The following is a 20338-nucleotide window of genomic DNA, read 5'->3' on the forward strand; positions in this document are numbered from 1 at the left end:
CTGTCGTACCCCATCAGAACCCAAAATATAAGCTTATGCTCCAATGTTTGTACACAAAGTAAATGTAAACAACCACTTTATAACCTAAAAAACATGTTTAAAACTATCATTTTAACATCATGGATGGTGAGTCCTCGCATAAATAGCGCAGTCTATGGATTGGAGAGTGGCTGCATTTCTCGAGTCCCATCCCTGAGCTTTTTACTGAAACTGTGGCAGGGAGACACTTGGATAATGTTTAAATGAAGGATTGCTGCTTTAAGCACCTTTAATATAGTAATAGTGTTATATGGTACAGTCCTCCAGTGACTGAGTTACTTTTGGGCCATTAATATCAAGCAAATCTTTTGAAGTCGAGAACAAAATTCTTAGTATTGGAAACAAAAACAACAATTTTTCAGTGATTTAAAAAAAATGATAGCCCAATTAAATTAAACACTTCCCTCTTTCCTGCAATTTATCCCTATCTTTGGTTATGTTACCCTGGCCTTTGCTTTTGCTGCCTTTTTTCCAGTTGCTGTTTTGGCGCATTCCAGCAACATAGCACCCTGCATCCACTGCTGGTTTGCCTCTAAAGCTATGCAGCGTTGATCCTTGTTGGTCCCTGAATTTCATATGTGGGGAATAATTGTTTTCACGAGGGAAAAATACTGTGTAAAATGTACATGTGAAACCACGTGTCTGACTATTGTGAACATATACACACACACATATATACTGTATATAAACTATATATACAAAAGTATGTGGACACCCCTTCAAATGAGTGGATTTGTATATTTCAGCCACACCCGTTGCTGACAAGTGTATAAAATCGAGCACACCGCCATGCAATCTCCATAGACAAACATTAGCAGCAGAATGGCCTTATTGAAGAGCTCAGTGACTTTCAATCTGTCACCGTCATAGTATGCCACCTTTCCAACAAGTCAGCTCGTCAAATTTCTGCCCTGCTAGATTTGCCCCGGTCAACTGTAAGTGCTGGTATTGTGAAGTGGAAACGTCTAGGAGCAACAACGGCTCCGCCATGAAGTTGTAGGCCACACAAGCTCACAGAGCAGGACCGCAGAGTGCTGAAGCGCGTAGCGCATCAAAATAATCTATCCTTGGTTGCAACACTCACTACAGAGTTTCAAACTGCCACCGAAAGCAACGTCAACATAATAACTGTTTTTTGGGTGCTTCATGAAATGAGTTTCCATGGCCGAGCAGCCGCACACAAGCCTAAGATCACCATGCGCAATGCCAAGCGTCGGCTGGAGTGGTGTAAATCCGCTGCAGGTGTCCACATACTTTTGGTCATGTAGTGTATATATATGTAGGTGTATATATATATATATATATATACACACTGAGTATACAAAACATTAAGAACACCTGGTCTTTGTAAGGGGAGAGAAAAAGTCATAGTGACTGGAGAGTTGCAGTGGTGTATGTATGTGTGTGCATGTGTGTGTATGTGTGTGTATGTGTGTGTTTGTATGTGTGTAAGAGAGGGTACTTCCTTGAGTGTGTCCGACCATATCTGAGCAGCCCTGGATGGAGTGGTGCCTATCCCCAGCCCTGGGTGGAGTTATGCCTATCTCTAGCCCTGGATGGAGTGGTGCCTATCCCCAGCCCTGGATGGAGTGGTGCCTATCCCCAGCCCTGGATGGAGTGGTGACTATCCCAGGCCCTGGATGAAGTTGTGCCTATCCCCAGCCCTGGATGAAGTGGTGCCTATCCCCAGCCCTGGATGGAGTGGTGCCTATCCCCAGCCCTGGATGGAGTGGTGCCTATCCCCAGCCCTGGATGAAGTGGTGCCTATCTCTAGCCCTGGGTGGAGTGGTGCCTATCCCCAGCCCTGGATGGAGTGGTGCCTATCCCAGCCCTGGATGAAGTGGTGCCTATCCCTAGCCCTGGATGGAGTGGTGACTATCCCAGGCCTGGATGGAGTTGTGCCTATCCCTAACCCTGGATGGAGTGGTGCCCATCCCCAGCCCTGGATGGAGTGGTGCCTATCCCCAGCCTTGGATGGAGTTGTGCCTATCCCTAACCCTGGATGGAGTGGTGCCTATCCCCAGCCCTGGATGGAGTGGTGCCTATCCCCAGCCCTGGATGGAGTGGTGCCTATCCCCAGCCCTGGATGGAGTGGTGCCTATCCCCAGCCCTGGATGGAGTGGTGCCTATCCCCAGCCCTGGATGGAGTGGTGCCTATCCCCAGCACTGGATGGAGTGGTGCCTATCCCCAGCCCTGGATGGAGTGGTGCCTATCCCCAGCCTTGGATGGAGTGGTGCCTCCAGATAATCCTTCTGGGTCAAAACTAATTGGTGCGGCAGCATTGAGACTTTGCTCTGATAATGACCACAAGTGCTCTGCCTGTTCGCGCATGACCGCCCTGAACTGTCTACTGACTGCCGAGATGCCCCCTCCACAGAGCGACCACTGTGCCCCCTTAGCACACTTACACAGGCCAATGACGGGGCAGAGGATGGGGGGGAGAAGTGGACAGAAGTAGGTTAGACAGGCATGAGCAGTAAGAGCAAAGAGAAGAGAAAAGAGGATGCAGAGAACTGAAATGAAATCAATCCTGTAGAAAATGGGAGGCTTTCAGTGATACACTAGACAGTTTAACCACATTATGAAATAGCTCCTTTCATCACAGGAATCCTGTCATCATCATCTGTTTATGGACACATGACAATGCTATAGAGATAATATCTGCCATCCATAGAGTTGTATAATCATACTGTCTCTTGTTCTCCCCCATACATTTGCTTCCTGTTAGCCTACGCTCCCTTCACTTTCTTCTTCTCTCTCTGCCCTGCCTGTATCCATCAAGACAGCACCCCCTCCTCATCTCTCCCACCCATCTCCCCTCCATCCTCCCCACCTCTCCTCTCCCTGACAGACATGGGGCTGGCTTCCTCCAGATCAGCTGCACTGCTCCCCGCTAGCCTGACATTAAGTCACATCCCCACTTACAGCCTGCTGTTTAACACCACAACAGCCCAGAAAGTAAACAAGGGTATTATTCTACACTGTTACACTCTTACACTGCACAGTCTCTTTTTAGCCAAGTGTAATTCAGGGCATGCTAAAAGGGCTGGGGGGATGCTCTTTTTCCCTATATTTTTTCTCCCTTTTTGTTGTTTTCCTCCGTCTCCTATCAGTCATGCATGTTTTACTGTGACTAAAACATGCTGCAAGAAGGCTAAAGGCCGTAATCCAATCAGATTGTCTGAATGCCTGGTGGGGGTCTCTGACTTTGTTACTGTGCTCCAACAAGGAAACAGACAGCAAACACACACACACACTGTTAAACCCCACGTGCCTCCTTTCCTTTAACACCAGTGAGTGATCCAGCTAAGTGTATGCACCTGGTTCAGGAGGCATATCTTGGCCAGCTGATTTACATTGAAGCTAAGCTTCTGTGGTACGTGGTGCTGAAAAGTTAGGGAGCTGGGAGGCATGCAGGAGTTCAGAGAGACATGCAGGAGTTCAAGAGAGAGAGAGAGAGAGAGAGAGAGAGAGAGAGAGAGAGAGAGAGAGAGGTATGGGCAGGACAGAGGGATACAGGAAACCATGAGAGGAGGGTCATCTCTCTAGGGCTGCAGGAAGTGAGAACAGGCTAGGAGAAGGGTGGAGGGGCAGAAGGGCGTAGGGGTGGAAAGAGACGGGGGCTTCTTTAGGGATCGGAGAGGGTCAGGATCCTCTCTGTAGCAACTTTACACCAGCAGGCCTCTGAAGTGTCAACATCACAGCTCACCACAGAAACACCCCCTTTATCTATCCCATATGTGACTGTGGAAGAGAGCTGAGGACTGACTGCCTCTTCTTTCATTCTTGCCTCAGCCACCCGGCTCTCACACTCACTCCTAATGGACAGAAACCCTTCTCAAGGGGGTCATCCGGACACACATCCAACACTTCATCTGACCAACACTGCCTCACAACAATAACTCTCTCTTACCTTCAACAGAGAGAAAGAGAGAGAGAGACCGAGTGGCCAACTGCCACTAAACACCTGAAACATGACAACAAATTTAAGCAAATCAATCCAGGATCGCGTGATAAAAATGAGAGGCAAGGAGGCGAGCAGAGCAGAGGCGGAAGTAAATAATGAAGGAGGGGAAGTCTTTTAAAGCTTTATGACATTCCTGCGTATGCATGGGCGGATGTGGGGTGGACATCGTGGTGGGGGTACCCCAGGGTGGAGTGGCCTCTGATGTTCCACAGTGATCCGACAACCCCGCTTTCATTAGTGGCCAGACCCATAAAAGGGCACCCAGACCAAAGCACCTGACAGGCAGATCGCCCAGCCCCAGTCTCTGCTCCAGCGTCTCCTGCTACAGACCCAGCACCAGCCTTTCAACAGCCCCAGTCTCCTCTCCAGCCCCAAGCACCAGCCTTTCAACAGCCCCAGTCTCCTCTCCAGCCCCAAGCACCAGCCTTTCAACAGCCCCAGTCTCCTCTCCAGCACCAGCCTTTCAACAGCCCCAGTCTCCTCTCCAGCACCAGCATCAGCCCTTCAACAGCCCCAGTCTCCTCTCCAGCACCAGCCTTTCAACAGCCCCAGTCTCCTCTCCAGCCCCAAGCACCAGCCTTTCAACAGCCCCAGTCTCCTCTCCAGCACCAGCATCAGCCTTTCAACAGCCACAGTCTCCTCTCCCTCCCCAGCACCAGCCTTACAACAGGCCCAGTCTCCTCTCCAGCACCAGCCTTACAACAGGCCCAGTCTCCTCTCCAGCACCAGCCTTTCAAAAGCCCCAGTCTCCTCTCCAGCCCCAGCACCAGCCTTTCAACAGCCACAGTCTCCTGCTCCAGCACCAGCCTTTCAACCGCCCCAGTCTCCTCTCCAGCACCAGCATCAGCCTTTCAACCGCCCCAGTCTCCTCTCCAGCACCAGCCTTTCAACAGCCACAGTCTCCTATCCAGCACCAGCCTTTCAACAACCCCAGTCTCCTCTCCAGCCCCAGCACCAGCCTTTCAACAGCCCCAGTCTCCTCTCCTGCCCCAGCACCAGCCTTACAACAGCCCAGTCTCCTCTCCAGCTGTCACTCTGGCCTTCACTGCAGACCCAGCCTCTGCTTCAGCCTCATCTCCAGCTCTATCCCCAGTCTCATCTCCAGCCCCAGCCCAAGCCTCCGCCGGCCAGGCCTCTCAGTCCCTCTTACTGCCTCCACAGTACTGCTGCCCCATAAAACATCTGGTGACACAAGACCTCAACTGTTTCAGCCCAGCCTGCCTGCCTCACTAATAAACAAGCTCTGGTCTAATGCAAGACAGAGGTGTCAGGCCAGTGCTGGATCGTGTCTGACTACATGGGGACAGTGTTGACTGAGTCTCTATATGGCCGGATGCAAGTAATGACTGAGGACTGGAATACAGGAGGAGGGTTGGTGTTTGTTTACGCCAAGATCAGATAAATCATCAAACAAATGGTACATCAAACAGTGTAAAGGGCACAGCGAAGGCCTTATTACGGGTAACACATAATGAGCCTATATCTGTTGTCCAATGAGAGAAGAGACCTTTACAGGTACTGCAGCAGGAGTCACTGGTATCCTATGAGCGGCGCACCACCGCTTCCTCTAAGCTTCCCATTGTCAGAGCTCTCATCAAAACAAAAAGCCTGGCCTATCTGTCTAAAACCAAACAATACAATGGAAGGAGAAATGGAACATTTTACCAAACAAAAAATAATTCAAAGAGAGATCTCCCCCCTATAGTCCATATTTAATTTAGAGCAGGGCAGTCAGTCAGGTAGCTGCGGGACTGCTGGATCAAAGGTTGGCCCTGGCTGCTGCAGCTCCCAGACACTTAGCACCTTTCCACTGGCTTTGATCTGATCATTAAGAGGCTACTATAGCTGGCACAGATACGCAGCTAAAACCAACAGAGAGAGGCGCAAACGGCAAAGTCCCCCTGAATACCGCAGGAGACGCAACACTCAGAGGAGAGAGATGTCACAGGGAGGACGGGTGGGGAGTGAAGACCTGAGTACAGCTGAAACACAAGGGAAGTGTAAATAGCAGTGGCCACTCTGCTAAATGACAGAGCCAAGATGAAAGTCATAATTGGGTCTGATAAGAGACGACTGATGGAAGACGTTGACCACTGAGAGCCGTAGCCTATACAGAAAAACAAGCTCCGCAATTACAAGAATAGACCCGAGAGGTATGAATGAAGATGCTCTGTCCATTACCGTGTGTGGTGTTGAATGGTGTGGTGCTCTGCAGAGAGGAGAGAGAAGGGGATCCTGTAGTTTTGTTGGAGGGTGGAAGGCCTGGGTGTAAAGGGGTAGAGGGGGGAGTAGTGGGGGCTCTAGAGGAGGGGAGTAGAGAGGTAGCAGGGAAGTGGAGACCAGACCATTAGGCAGACTTTGAAGATATTACTGACAGAGTGACAACACAAAAAAGCTCCAGAGGGAGGTGGTGATTTTCCTCAGGGCCACAGGAAACATACTGTACAACTCTTTACTGTCAGACACCGTTCCTGCTTTATGGTCAATGGACTATTGGAAAACCGTGTTCGAATTTTGATGGAAATATCTTGACTGTTTATAGCATAGCACCAGATATATACTGTAAGGCGGTCGTAATAAAGGGCCTATTACACACACACACGTGCACACACACATGCACACGCATGCACACGCACACGAACAGGTCCTCGGACCTGCTGTAGGAGGATACTGAGTCATCCCGGTGGAAGTCCTTTGGTGTGCCCACTTTTACAACCACAATGCATAAGCCTGCCCACCGGCTTACAGCCTGTCCTCCAGAGATCAATGAGCCAATGTGATTCTGATTACAGGTTTAGGGTTAAGGCTGAGGCTCCTATCTGACTCTATCATTGGCTAGAGGAGCAGGGAGGACACGGGCGGAACTCGATCCACCTGACGGCCCTTTGAAGTGGGTTTATGGAGGACAGCGGTGCGATGCAGCGTGCCATGACAAACGAGGTGATGAGAGAGGAGGAGGGGAGGAGAAGAGAAGGGGGAGGAGGGCAGGGAGTGCAGGCATCAGTGACAGTTACTGGACTTCCAGACAGAGAAATCATTGGAGGGGCCTTTCCCCTCTCAGCAGTGGCTCCCCTATACAGCAGTCAGAGAGCAGAGGTGCAACACACACACTCATCCCCACACTGCTCTGAGCAGGCTGACCATCACCACTAATACACTACTGGGGATGTTCAGCTAGCTGCTACACCTTCAGAATGAGTGTTTCAACAATGGACTCCCTCTTTACAATGAAATTGAGTCTTAACCGCAAGTCACCAAATTACTTTGAGGAAACCGTAAAGTTCTCTGAAGGCAATTGTTTACTGTAAACAACAATAAACAACATCACACATTGTCTGTTATAACTGAGCGAGAGCAAGAGAGAGAGGGAATGGGAGACTGAGAACGAGAACGAGATTATATTTTATAAAGCGAGCAATCATAATGTTAAGAAACAGACTGTATTTATCCGTGTGGATCTCACTGTGGACTTCAGGGCTGATCCTGCATCAATCACGGGTCAAACGGATTCTAACAGCCAAATGGTAAAATTAGAGCACATCCAAGCTCTCTCACTCTCACTGAAGCGATGCAGCTCCACGTTCCTCGCAAGATAGGCAGTGCTAGGCAGCACATTGGCAAAAATGGTTTGGGGCAAAAAAGAACTGGAGAAATAATTGGATACCCCCCTCCTTTCCCTCGACTCCCTCGCCTTGGACATCCCCAATTAACACAGGGCTAGTCAGGAGGCCTGGAGAGAAAATCTGCTGTTTAGACAATAAAAATGACCAGAAACATATTGTCTCCTTTATATAAACGCATGCAAATAAACTGCTGGTAGCTCCTAGAATGTAATGAAGCCCCGTAAAAACCTGGCTAAATCATTCATTCATAAAATCTCAATGTGTGACTATTGCTCTAATGACAGAGCACGTCGGCCCCAATTAGCCCTTCTCCGCTTCATTCCTGATTATCACAGCCCTGTTAATTACAGGTTTCATGAGAGGGTTTTAAAGGCATTAGTAGGCCCACACAGCAAGCTGTTAACTCCATACATGTCCTATTCTCCCATTCCATCTACTGTACCGGCCACTCTCGCTTTCTCTGAGTCAGGAGGGTTCCTTTCTCTTTCCTTCTCCAGGAGGACTTTCCTTTGTCTGCACCTGGCCTCTCCACTACAGGGCTGGCTCAGAGAACATTACTGGCCTCTCCACTACAGGACTGGCTCAGCGAACATTACAGTCACCCAGTCATGGATGGGAGAGTGACAGTGAGAGAGGGGGATAGAGAGAGAGGGGGAGAGAGACGGGGAAGAGAGACGGAGACAGACAGACAGACAGACAGACAGACAGACAGACAGACAGACAGACAGACAGACAGACAGACAGACAGACAGACAGACAGACAGACAGACAGACAGACAGACAGACAGACAGACAGACAGACAGACAGACAGACAGACAGACAGACAGACAGACAGACAGACAGACAGACAGACAGACAGACAGACAGACAGAGGAAGAGAGTTTGAAATGGCTGTGAGCGTCCATCGTCAGCTCCAGCTCTCTCACATCTCCAGCTTCAGTGACAGGGCCAGGCAGCAGTGCCACGGTGCCATGTGTTAATAAACACATGTAAAACCTATTATACCCAGAGAGGACACCTGCTGGCAGGGGAAATGAGGCCAGCACAGCCGCCTGCCACAGTGACTGACTCAACCCACCATCACCACCACCACTCTCTCCGCTCCTCAACCCACCAATCTCTCCACCCCTCCCCAGCCCCTGATCATAGCTTTCTGATTGCATTTTCATGATGGTTCCTGGATTGTAGGATGTACTTAACATTCACATCATCCTCCAGGGAACCGTAGGTGGTAGAAATTTCAACTTTTCAGCTTTATCGTACAATTAGAGCCACTGGCAGCCCTGTACACTCCCACATGAAAGAACACTACAGTTTACTATGGATTACTGTAGTATTTACTATAGTCCAGTGGCTAAGGGAAAAAATGAATGACTTTGTGATGAAGCCACCAAATTTCACACACAGCTAGGGCATGTCCTTAGAAGTGTTTTTAGCTATAGTGTCATTAAAGATTTCTTAAATTACCCCTCCAATCAGTAACATGGCCATATTGGGCAGGCTTCACATGGTCATATCTCCATAAATAATAGGTACAAACAGCCCAATGATGGCTTAAAATGTTTGAGGGGGTCTGGAGACCACAATAAATTGGCCCAAAATGCCATTTATATGTATCCTTTAAAATGTAAGTAGAAAAGTGGAAAAAAGTGCCCCAAGTCACTGTTTTTTGTACATCTTTTCATGCCAACTTACAATATTGCAAATGTAAACAATCTAAAAGAGTTATGCAAGTGTTCTCTGAAGTCTGCTGATGTCACGATCTTGGAAATTAGCAGACCAAGGCGCAGCGTGAGTATAGTTCCACATATTTATTTAAGTGAAACTAACAAAACAAAATAACAAAACTTACAAAGACCGTGAGGAAGGAGTGCCCAAACACACTAACAAACAATCAATATCCCACAAAACACATGTGGGGAAATAACTACATAAATATGATCTCCAATCAGAGGCAACGATAAACAGCTGCCTCTAATTGGGAACCATATTAGCACCAACATAGAAATAGACATACTAGATCACCCTCTAGTCACGCCCTGACCTACTACACCATAGAGAACCAAGGGCTCTCTATGGTCAGGGCGTGACAGTACCCCCCCAAAGGTGCAGACTCTGGCCGCAAAACCTGAAGACAAATGGGGAGGGTAGGGGGGATGATTAGTGTCGGTGGTGGCTCCGGTGCAGGTCGTAGCCCCCGCCCAGACCCCGGATCCGGCCATCGCGCCAGGCTGAACGCCGTGCCTGGACTGGGCACCGGCGCAAAGGAGGGCTCCGGCCATGGAGCTGGGTTGGACGCCATGCCTGGACTGGGCACCGGTGCAGAAGAAGGCTCCGGCCATGGAGCGGGACTGGACGCCGTGCCTGGACTGGGCATCGGCGCAGAGGAAGGCTCCTGCCATGGAGCGGGCCTGGACACCGTGCCTGGACTGGCCACTGGCGCAGAGGAAGGCTCCCGCCCTGGAGCTGGACTGGACGCCGTGCCTGGACTGGGCACTGGCGCAGAAGGCTCCGGCCTTGGAGCTGGACTGGACACCTTGCATGGAAGCTCCGGACCGTTGACCATCGCTGGAGGTTCCGGACCGTTGACCGTCGCTGGAGGTTCCGGGACCGTGGACCGTCGCAGGAGGTTCCGGACTGTGAATGCGCACTGGAGGCCTAGTGCGTGGAGCTGGTACAGGTGGCACCGGACTGGTGACACGCACTTCAGGGCGAGTGCGGGGAATAGACACAGGACGTACTGGACTGGGGACACGCACTTCAGGGCGAGTGCGAGGAGCAGGCTCAGGACGTACCGGACTGGGGAGGCGCACTGGAGGCCTGATGCGTGGGGCCGGCACAGGTTGCACCGGACTGGTGATGCGCTCTTCAGGGCGAGTGCAAGGAGCAGGCACAGGACGTACCGGATCAGGGAGGCGCACTGGAGGCCAGATGCGTGGAGCCGGCACAGGTTTCACAAGACTACTAACTCGAACTTCTGTTCGAATGTTGAGCAGAACACACTTGCACAACATCTCTCTCTCTCCCAACTTCTCCATTACCTTCCTGACAGTCTCTGGCTCTTCCCGCGGCTCAGCCACCAGCTCCATGTGCCCCCCCCCAAAAAAAAATATTGGGGTTTCCTGTGGCCGTGGTCTGACGACACGCTCCTCCAGAGTTTGCCATTCGGGCTTTGGCACTCTCCTTGGCTCGACCGGCCACCCCTTGTGCCCCCCCCAAAAAAATCTTGGGGTTGTCCTTGGGCTTTCTGTGGCCACGAACCCTGGTGTCGTCGCTGTCCTCCATTATTACCTTCCGTCTGCTGCCAAGGAAGGGTTTCGCATCCACCCATCACTTCTTCCCATGTCCAAAACTCCTTTACCTGGTGAACACACTGCTTGGTCCTGGTTTGGTGGTATACTCTGTCACGATCTTGGAAATGAGCGGACCAAGGTGCAGCGTGAGTACAGTTCCACATATTTAAGTGAAACTAACAAAACAAAATAACAAAACTTACGTAGTGCCCAAACACACTAACAAACAATCAATATCCCACAAAACACAGGTGGGGAAATAACTACCTAAATATGATCCCCGATCAGAGGCAACGATAAACAGCTGCCTCTAATTGGGAACCATATTAGCACCAACATAGAAATAGACATACTAGATCACCCCCAGTCACGCCCTGACCTACTAAACCATAGAGAACCAAGGGCTCTATGGTCAGGGCGTGGCAGCTGAATACAATGATACATAATATGATATTACATACTATGTATGTTTCAAGAAATGTGAAAACAAAACTGCACTGTACAGTCATGGCCAAAAGTTTTGAGAATGACACAAATATTAATTTTCACAAAGTTTGCTGCTTCAGTGTCTTTAAATATTTTTGTCAGATGTTACTATGGAATACTGAAGTATAATTACAAGCATTTCATAAGTGTCAAAGGCTTTTATTGACAATTATATGAAGTTGATGCAAAGAGTCAATATTTGCAGTGTTGACCCTTCTTTTTCAAGACCTCTGCAATCCGCCCTGGCATGCTGTCAATTAACTTCTGGGCCACATCCTGACTGAAGACAGCCCATTCTTGCATAATCAAAGCTTGGAGATTGTCAGAATTTGTGGGTTTTTGTTTGTCCACCACCTCTTGAGGATTGACCACAAGTTCTCAATGGGATTAAGGTCTGGGGAGTTTCCTGGCCATGGACCCAAAATATCAATGTTTTGTTCCCCGAGCCACTTAGTTATCACTTTTGCCTTATGGCAAGGTGCTCCATCATACTGGAAAAGGCATTGTTTATCACCAAACTGTTCCTGGATGGTTGGGAGAAGTTGCTCTCGGAGGATGTGTTGGTACCATTCTTTATTCATGGCTGTGTTCTTAGGCAACATTGTGAGTGAGCCCACTCCCTTGGCTGAGAAGCAACCCCACACATGAATGGTCTCAGGATGCTTAACTGTTGGCATGACACAGGACCAATGGTACCGCTCACCTTGTCTTCTCCGGACAAGCTTTTTTCTGGATGCCCCAAACAATCGGAGAAAATGACTTTACCCCAGTCCTCAGCAGTCCAATCCCTGTACCTTTTGCAGAATATCAGTCTGTCCCTGATGTTTTTCCTGGAGAGAAGTGGCTTCTTTGCTGCCTTTCTTGACACCAGGCCATCCTCCAAAGGTTTTCGCCTCACTGTGCGTGTAGATGCACTCACACCTGCCTGCTGTCATTCCTGAGCAAGCTCTGTACTGGTGGTGCCCCGATCCTGCAGCTGAATCAACTTTAGGAGATGGTCCTGGCGCTTGCTGGACTTTCTTGGGCGCCTTGAAGCCTTCTTCACAACAATTGAACCGCTCTCCTTGAAGTTCTTGATGATCCGATAAATGGTTGATTTAGATGCAATCTTACTGGCAGCAATACCTTGCCTGTGAAGCCCTTTTTGTGCAAAGCAATGATGACGGCACGTGTTTCCTTGCAGGTAACCATTGTTGACAGAGGAAGAACAATGATTCCAAGCACCACCCTCCTTTTGAAGCTTCCAGTCTGTTATTCAAACTCAATCAGCATGACAGAATGATCTCCAGCCTTGTCCTCGTCAACACTCACACCTGTGTTAACCTCTCTAGGGTACGTGGGACGAAATCGTCCCACACTATTCAACAGCCAGTGACAACAGCCAGTGACAAATCAGAGCATTTAAAACCACAAAATGTCATAATTCAAAGTTCTCAAACATAGGACTATTTTACACCATTTGAAAGATAAGACTCTCGTTAATCTAACCACATTGTCCGATTTCAAAAAGGCTTCACAGCGAAAGCAAAACATTAGATTATGTCAGGAGAGTACCCTGCCAAAAATAATCACACAGCCATTTTCAAAGCAAGCATGTATGTCACAAAAACCAAAACCACAGCTAAATGCAGCACTAACCTTTGATGATCTTCATCAGATGACACTCCTAGGACATTATGTTATACAATACATGCATGTTTTGTTCAATCAAGTTCATATTTATATCAAAAACCAGCTTTTTACATTAGCATGTGATGTTCAGAACTAGCATACCCACCAAAAACTTCCGGTGAATTTATTAAATTACTCATGAATAACGTTGACAAAAACAATTATTTTAAGAATTATAGATACAGAACTCCTTTATGCAAATGCTATGTCAGATTTTAAAATAGCTTTTCGGCGAAAGCACATTTTGCAATATTCTGAGTACATAGCCCGGCCATCACGGCTAGCTAATTTGACACCCACCAAGTTTGGCCCTCACCAAACTCAGATTTAATATAAGAAAAATTTGATTACCTTTGCTGTTCTTCGTCAGAATGCACTCCCAGGACTTCTACTTCAACAACAAATGTTGTTTTGGTTCCAAATAATCCATAGTTATATTGAAATAGCTCCGTTTTGTTTGTGCGTTCAGGTCGCAATCCGAAGGGTGACGCGCGAGCGCATTTCGTGACAAAAAAATTCAAAATATTCCAATACCGTACTTCGAAGAATGTCAAACGCTGTTTAAAATCTTTTTTTATGCGATTTTTCTCGTAAAATAGCGATAATATTCCAACCGGGCGACGTTGTATTCATTCAAAGGCTGAAAGAAAAACATGGCGACTTCTCGTGACCGCGCATCTCCAGTGTCACTGTCCCCAGGCAGGCCAGTAACAAACAGAGCTGCTGTACTTAGCCCAGAGACTGCAGACCTCTCGTTCCACTTTCTGGCGCCTTCTGAGAGCCAATGGAAGCCTTAGAAAATGTCACGTTACAACACAGATGCTGTATTTTTGATAGAGACGCTACAGAAGGACAATAAATTGTCAGACAGTGCACTTCCTGTATGGAATCTTCTCAGGATTTGGCCTGCCATATGAGTTCTGTTATACTCACAGACACCATTCAAACAGTTTTAGAAACTTTAGAGTGTTTTCTATCCAAATATACTAATAATATGCAAGAGTAGTAACCAGTTTAAATCGGGTACGTTTTTTATCTGGCCGTGCAAATACTGCCCCCTAGCCCCAACAGGTTACCGAGAGAATCACTGACATGATGTTAGCTGGTCCTTTTGTGGCATTGCTGAAATGCAGTGGAAATGTTTTTGGGGGATTCAGTTAATTTGCATGGCAAAGAGGGACTTTGCAGTTAATTGTAATTCATCTGATCACTCTTCATAACATTCTGGAGTATATGCAAATTGCCATCATACAAACTGAGGCAGCAGACTTTGTGAAAATGTATATTTGTGTCATTTTCAAAACTTTTGGCCATGACTGTACACGTCTCTCTAGGTAAAATCCCATTGGAATGAATTATCTCCAGCGGGGAGATGGATAACCCATTTTAACCAAATACCTTTGGGATGACACCATTCACCCTCAACAAAAAGCAACTAAAGGTCCAAATAAAGATGTCTAGCTACAGTGCCATTGCAGATTCATCCCATTATAGTCTGAAGGACCAGTTTTCCAAAATGGCCACCAACTAACTAACGGTTATTGTTGGACAGCATTCACATGGCCTTATCTCCATAAATAATTGTTACATACAGCCTAATGATGGCTCAACATACTTAAGTTGGTGTGGAAAACACACGAAAATGTCCCAAGTATGATAGATATATGTATCCTTTAAAATGTATGCAGAAAAGTAGTCAAAAGGTGCCCTCAAGTTGCTGTTTTGTAATTTTCTATTGAACATAACTTATTCAATAATCGGTAGATTAAGCGTAATGATGTTTTAAAATGTTTGAGGGGGTGTGGATAATACAATCTGATTAATCATTTATGTTATTTAAAGATGCCTTTGAAAATATGACAAAAAACGAGCCCGAAATGCTGTCTGAATCATAGATTTTTGTTGATATTTTTGATTCAGCTGAAAACATATCAGCACACTCCTAATGATCTCACAGTATTGTGTGACATCTGTGGATTAGAACGATATATAACATATCCAAAATAGTGCTTCCATATTAATTAAGAAATGGTATCTTGTCCCATACTCGCCAATCAAAAGGGTAGAGTTCCAATTAGATTTTAGTTCCATGTAACTAAGTACAGGGCAGGTGTCCTGTCACGTTACTCGAAATTGACACAATACGCCATATTATATTATACATCATTGCAATCAGTAGACTTCAGGGAACACCCATATGACACTTTTAAGAGTTTAAATGTAAAATACAGAACATTAGGATGAAAGTACATTCAAGAATCAGAAATGTGGGTAGATTTCTCGGCACATTTCACCATATTTCTGCATATATTTAAAAAAAGAAAAAAAGACATACAGTGCTAGTCAAAAGTTTGGGCACACCTACTCATTCAAGGGATTATTTTTATTATTTTACTATTTTCAACATTGTAGAATAATAGTGAAGACATCAAAACTATAAAATAACATATGGAATCATGTAGTAACCAAAAAAGTGTTAAACAAATCAAAATATATTAAATATTTGAGATTCTTCAAAGTAACCATCCTTGTCTTGATGACAGCTTTGCACACTCTTGGCATTCTCTCAACCAGCTTCATGAAGAATGCTTTTCCAACCATTTTGAAGAAGTTCCCACATATGCTGAGCACTTGTTGGCTGCTTTTCCATCGCTCTGCGGTCCAACTCATTCCAAACCATCTCAATTGGTTTGAGGTTGGGGTGATTGTGAGACCAGGTCATCTGATGCAGCACTCCATCACTCTCCATCTTGGTCAAATAGCCTGTTGATATTTTAACGCTTGGTTTTTAACCCCTGGACCTACTTTAAACACTTATACCATTTTAAACTCACCTGTCAAGGATGGTGGGGCACTGCAATAGAAGCTGACATTTTAACAACCTAAACCCCTGTTTTACTGCACTGTAACGTGATTTATTTTTTACATAACTAATGCTGGAGGTTGACATTATATACATTTATACTATCCACACTCATTTCAACCCACCTATAGGGAAGTACAGAGGGTTAAGAACAGTTTTTAAGAACAGCTTTTAAGAATGTTTTACATTTTAAAACAAATACATACATTATCCTCTTTTTAAAACTTTGAGAGGACTTTTAAAAACATGCATAATTACCCTGAGCGGCCTTTAAAATATAGTCTTTTAATAATGCATGCCTTTGTAAACATGTATACTTACCTGCGGTGGCCTTTTAAAACATGCATACTTACCCTGAGCGACCTTTTAACATGAACACCTACCTAACTACTTACCTGAATACTTACCTAAGATCCAGACCACCATGTAGACGGCATGTTGCTGCTCTGGAGAAGACCTGTGCGTAATCCTCCTGTTGTTTCCATCCCCTACTTTCTATTTTGAATCAAATAATTTACCTCCCATAACCCAAACCCCTTACCCTAAACCAGGTTTGTATAATATTCCCAACCCTACACTTTAACCTTTACCCTAAACCGGGTTTGTACCCTCTAGCCCTCCTCTATTTTATTTTATTATCTTCTTTACATTTGTAATCCATTAAAGTTTGTTTTAATCCACCACCTCTCCCACTTGTACCTGAGAAAAGGGATAGAAGAGGGCACAAAGCCTTGAGATGTCCCTACCAGATGTCCCTTCGTCTACAGGTTATCAAAAAGTGCAAAAGCACTGAACTATCCTTTTCAGACTCCAGTTCTACCTATCTACAGGTTGGAGTTTGTTATATGCTTTTAGTATTTGTCCAGTAGGTTTCCTTAAGGAGAGAAGCCCCACTTCTATGTCAAAGATAATACAACAAAAACACTATAGTAAATACAACAGTAATGTTGGCAGTAATTACTATTGCAGGGTTTCCCAATTGTTAGACATAATAGACTGTAAAAACACCAGGAAATCAGCTCCAACTGATTTTAATTTAAGAAATCTGTTCACAAGTAATCCCACGCATAGTAGAGAGACGCGTGACTGTATACAAATGTAAGCAAGGTTCGAAATTATTATGTTCTAGTCAAACATTATCTGTTTGGGCTTCTTGCAGTCAATTTGTAGTATACAAATGATTTGTAATTATGTTTACATTTTAATCATTTAGTAGACACTCTAATCCAGAGCAATTTACTTGAGCAATTAGGGTTAAGTTTACAATTTTTTCATGTGGGCTGACTGAACACACAGTCAAGTCAACCTAGTCAACCTGGCAGTCTGAGTTGTTGGGGAAAAGTGGGACCAGTATCACACCCAGACAATGTTACCTGTCCATGGCCCACGTCCACACATCCCACTTCCAATGCTTCCATTCCATCCAACCACACACACCTACATCACAAAATCAATGAAACTTACTCAAATAATTAGCATTGAAAGTTGATCGCAAAAACAATGAATAGGAAACCTTGCTGACCTTATACAAAAGGCACATACATTTTTTTCAAAATATTGCCCTAAATACACTGTGTACAAAACATTAAGAACACCTTCCTACTATTTAGCTGCACACTATTTTGTCCTCAGAACAGCCTCAATTCGTTGGGGCATGGACTCTATAAGGTGTCGAAAGCATTTCACAGGGATGCTGGCCCATGTTGACTCCAATGCTTTCCACCGTTGTGTCAAGTTGGCTGGATGTCCTTTGGGTGCTGGACCGTTCTTGATACACATGGGAAACTGTTGAGCGTGAAAAACCCAGCTACGTTGCAGTTCTTGACACAAACTGGTGCACCTGGCACCTACTACCATACTCTGTTCAAAGGCACTTAAATATTTTGTCTTGCCCATTCACCCTCTGAATGGCACACATACATAGTCAATGTTTCAATTGTCTCAAGGATTCAAATCATTTCTTTAACCTGTCTCCTCCCCTTCATCTACACTGATGGATCATAGCTTTCACCTGGATTCATCTGGTCAGTCTATGTCAGAACATTTCTCCTTGAATTTGTCGATAAATCTTTACAAATTGAAAGTGCTAAATCTAAATTCAACTCTTAAGTGGCAGAATGTTCCAAATTAAAATGATAGTATAACGCATCTCTGTTTGATTTCAGCAATGAGTAAAATTAGTAATTGGGCCTCATAGTTGCATCCCTGACCTGTCACTCATATCTCTGACAGCTGCATCTAGAAACTAATGCAAACACCAATATAATACACCAGACTGTAACTTGCAACCCTGCCATGGACCGTAGTTTTCAGCCCCATGCCCCGCCACAGAGCTGTATTTACAATGAGTCCCACTATCAGAAACTGAACCAAATGAGGCATGCATCTGATCAACTTCCCACCCATAAGGGGAACTTGTATACATCTTGCCCCGGGTCTTACATCGTCATAAATATTAAAAGGCTTTTCACATTTCATTATAAACTTACAAAATCCCCGATCTTCTGAGATGGGGATGTTATGTTCATTAAGCTTGGAATACAAAGCCTCCAAAATATAATGATAGTAATTCCTCTCACAATTATAATTTAACTATCCACGTCTCACATCTAGGTCTCACATCAAAAACATTCAACACAGCCAACACTAGCGGATGCTTTTTCACGTTTCACAATTAACATTCAAGGACAAACAATACAGAACTCAAAAGCTGAAATGGTAGCTTTTGGTATGTATTTTTTTTTATTTTCAAGGACATATTTGATATGTGTGTATGTAGATAAGAATAGTAAACATCTGAGCTCTTTCCATCTCAAGCTCTCCCATGAGGGAAAACGTGGGGATTTGCTGATCCCCTTGTAGAACAAAAACAATGTATCAAATGAATTGCTAAGTGAAATGTGTTTGCAGCACAGTGAAGATATGTGTGTGGACAAGTTGTGTATAGAATGTATAGAAGCTGTATGGAATGACGTGTGTACACTCTTATAAAATAGGGTTCTACCTGGAACCGTAAAAGGGTTCTTCAAAAGGTTCTCGTTTTTTCCCGAAGAGCATAGATAGCATAGTGTGTGAGTGATATATGGATCTGGACCTAGACTGATGATGTGTAGTAAGCCTAATGGGCTGATTGTGTTAGCACCTTGGTGAGCAGGGCTGATCTCTGAGGCCGGGGCTGGAGCGTAGCGGCTAGCGCTCCCTGCTCCCAGGCCAAGCTGTTCTAATGAGACAGGCGGACAGGGAGCTGTCACGCCAACGGGGGGCCCTGACACATGAAAATGAGCCTGGTCTGCATCATGCTGGGGGACAGGGAGGGGGAGTGGGTGGACCGGGAAGAGTGAGGGAGGGGGGGGGGGGTCTACCCAGCAGCTGTCAGACATATGAGTGACAGGTCAGGGAAGGTGGCTGGCTAAGCAACAAAACTCCACTGAGCTCCTTTGAGTGACACGACAGGAACAACACACCGTTTCATGCAGTCGTGGTTAAGAACTCTCTCTCTCTGTGGCCCCACGCCCTCTCCATGGACTGTTCTGTACTTAGTAGTGTAATACAGGTTGATTATAGACCCAATTCATACTTTATCATCAGAACATTTCTCCTTGAATTTGTCAATAAGTCTTCACAAATTGAAAGTGTTAAATCTAAATTCAAATCTTAAGTGGCAGCATTTTCCAAATGAAAATGAGAGTATAACGCATCTCTGTTTCATTTCAGCAATGAGTAAAAATGCAGCAGCTTCTTTCGCTGACATCTATCGACTAAATTTAATGAAGCAGATCCTCTTTCTCCCGCCAAGATGCCCTGAAGACATGGCTTTCTGAATGATGACTGTGGGATTATCTCACTATTAGAGTGATTCTATCTGACATCCGTTCTGTCACATATGAAATGGTTGTTTCCCTTGAAAAGCCAGGTGCTCTCTCCACGTCGCTCAGATTCCCAGATTGCCAGAGATTTGAGACAGCCCTGTTCTCGTTTCATCTGGGGGGGGGGGCTGCTCGGCACGGCAGCGGCAGCAACACTCCCATCCTTCAAGGTGCTCTTGTTCCTTTCGTTCCATCTGCCGGAGGGAGGTCCGGCGGGAATTGCTCCTCTGTGAGCTCCCCAGTTCCAGCGAGCGGGCTTTCATGTCAGACAGGATACCAGACAGGAATCCCAGCTAGCACTCGGCTTCGCTTAACACTTACATGTTGACAGAGAGAAAGAGACGAGTGTTCTCTTTTCTCGAAATGGTCTTTTTTAAGACATCTTGGAATCAGATGCTAAACCCAAAACATATGCAGTGCTCACAGTACACTCTTCGTAAAAAAGGTGCTATCTAGAACCTAAAAGTGTTATCAGCTGTCCCCATAAGATAACCCTTTGAAGAACCCTTTTTGGTTCAAGGTCGAACC

General features: G+C 45.9%; 1 protein-coding gene and 1 pseudogene across 1 annotated transcript; both read left to right on the top strand.

Moving 5' to 3' along the window:
* The first annotated feature begins 4150 nt into the window (after positions 1–4150).
* LOC106580220 (DNA translocase FtsK-like) lies at positions 4151–5184 on the top strand. Its single transcript, XM_014161048.2, has 2 exons — positions 4151–4183; positions 4336–5184. The coding sequence occupies exons 1-2, from the start codon at positions 4151–4153 to the stop codon at positions 5182–5184; spliced, it is 882 nt and encodes a 293-aa protein (XP_014016523.1).
* Positions 5185–16778: 11594 nt separating this feature from the next.
* On the top strand, positions 16779–16837 carry LOC123729348 (uncharacterized; annotated as a pseudogene).
* The last annotated feature ends 3501 nt before the right edge of the window (positions 16838–20338 follow it).

Source organism: Salmo salar, chromosome ssa20, assembly GCF_905237065.1.
Source record: "Salmo salar chromosome ssa20, Ssal_v3.1, whole genome shotgun sequence".
NCBI classification, from domain to species: domain Eukaryota; kingdom Metazoa; phylum Chordata; class Actinopteri; order Salmoniformes; family Salmonidae; genus Salmo; species Salmo salar.

Bases quoted from the DNA above. Each gene is read 5' to 3' on its own strand.
- LOC106580220 (XM_014161048.2), top strand. From the start codon at position 4,151: ATGGGCGGATGTGGGGTGGACATCGTGGTGGGG. The intron at 4,184-4,335 runs GTACCCCAGGGT...CTCCTGCTACAG, and splicing joins GGGTGGACATCGTGGTGGGG to ACCCAGCACCAGCCTTTCAA.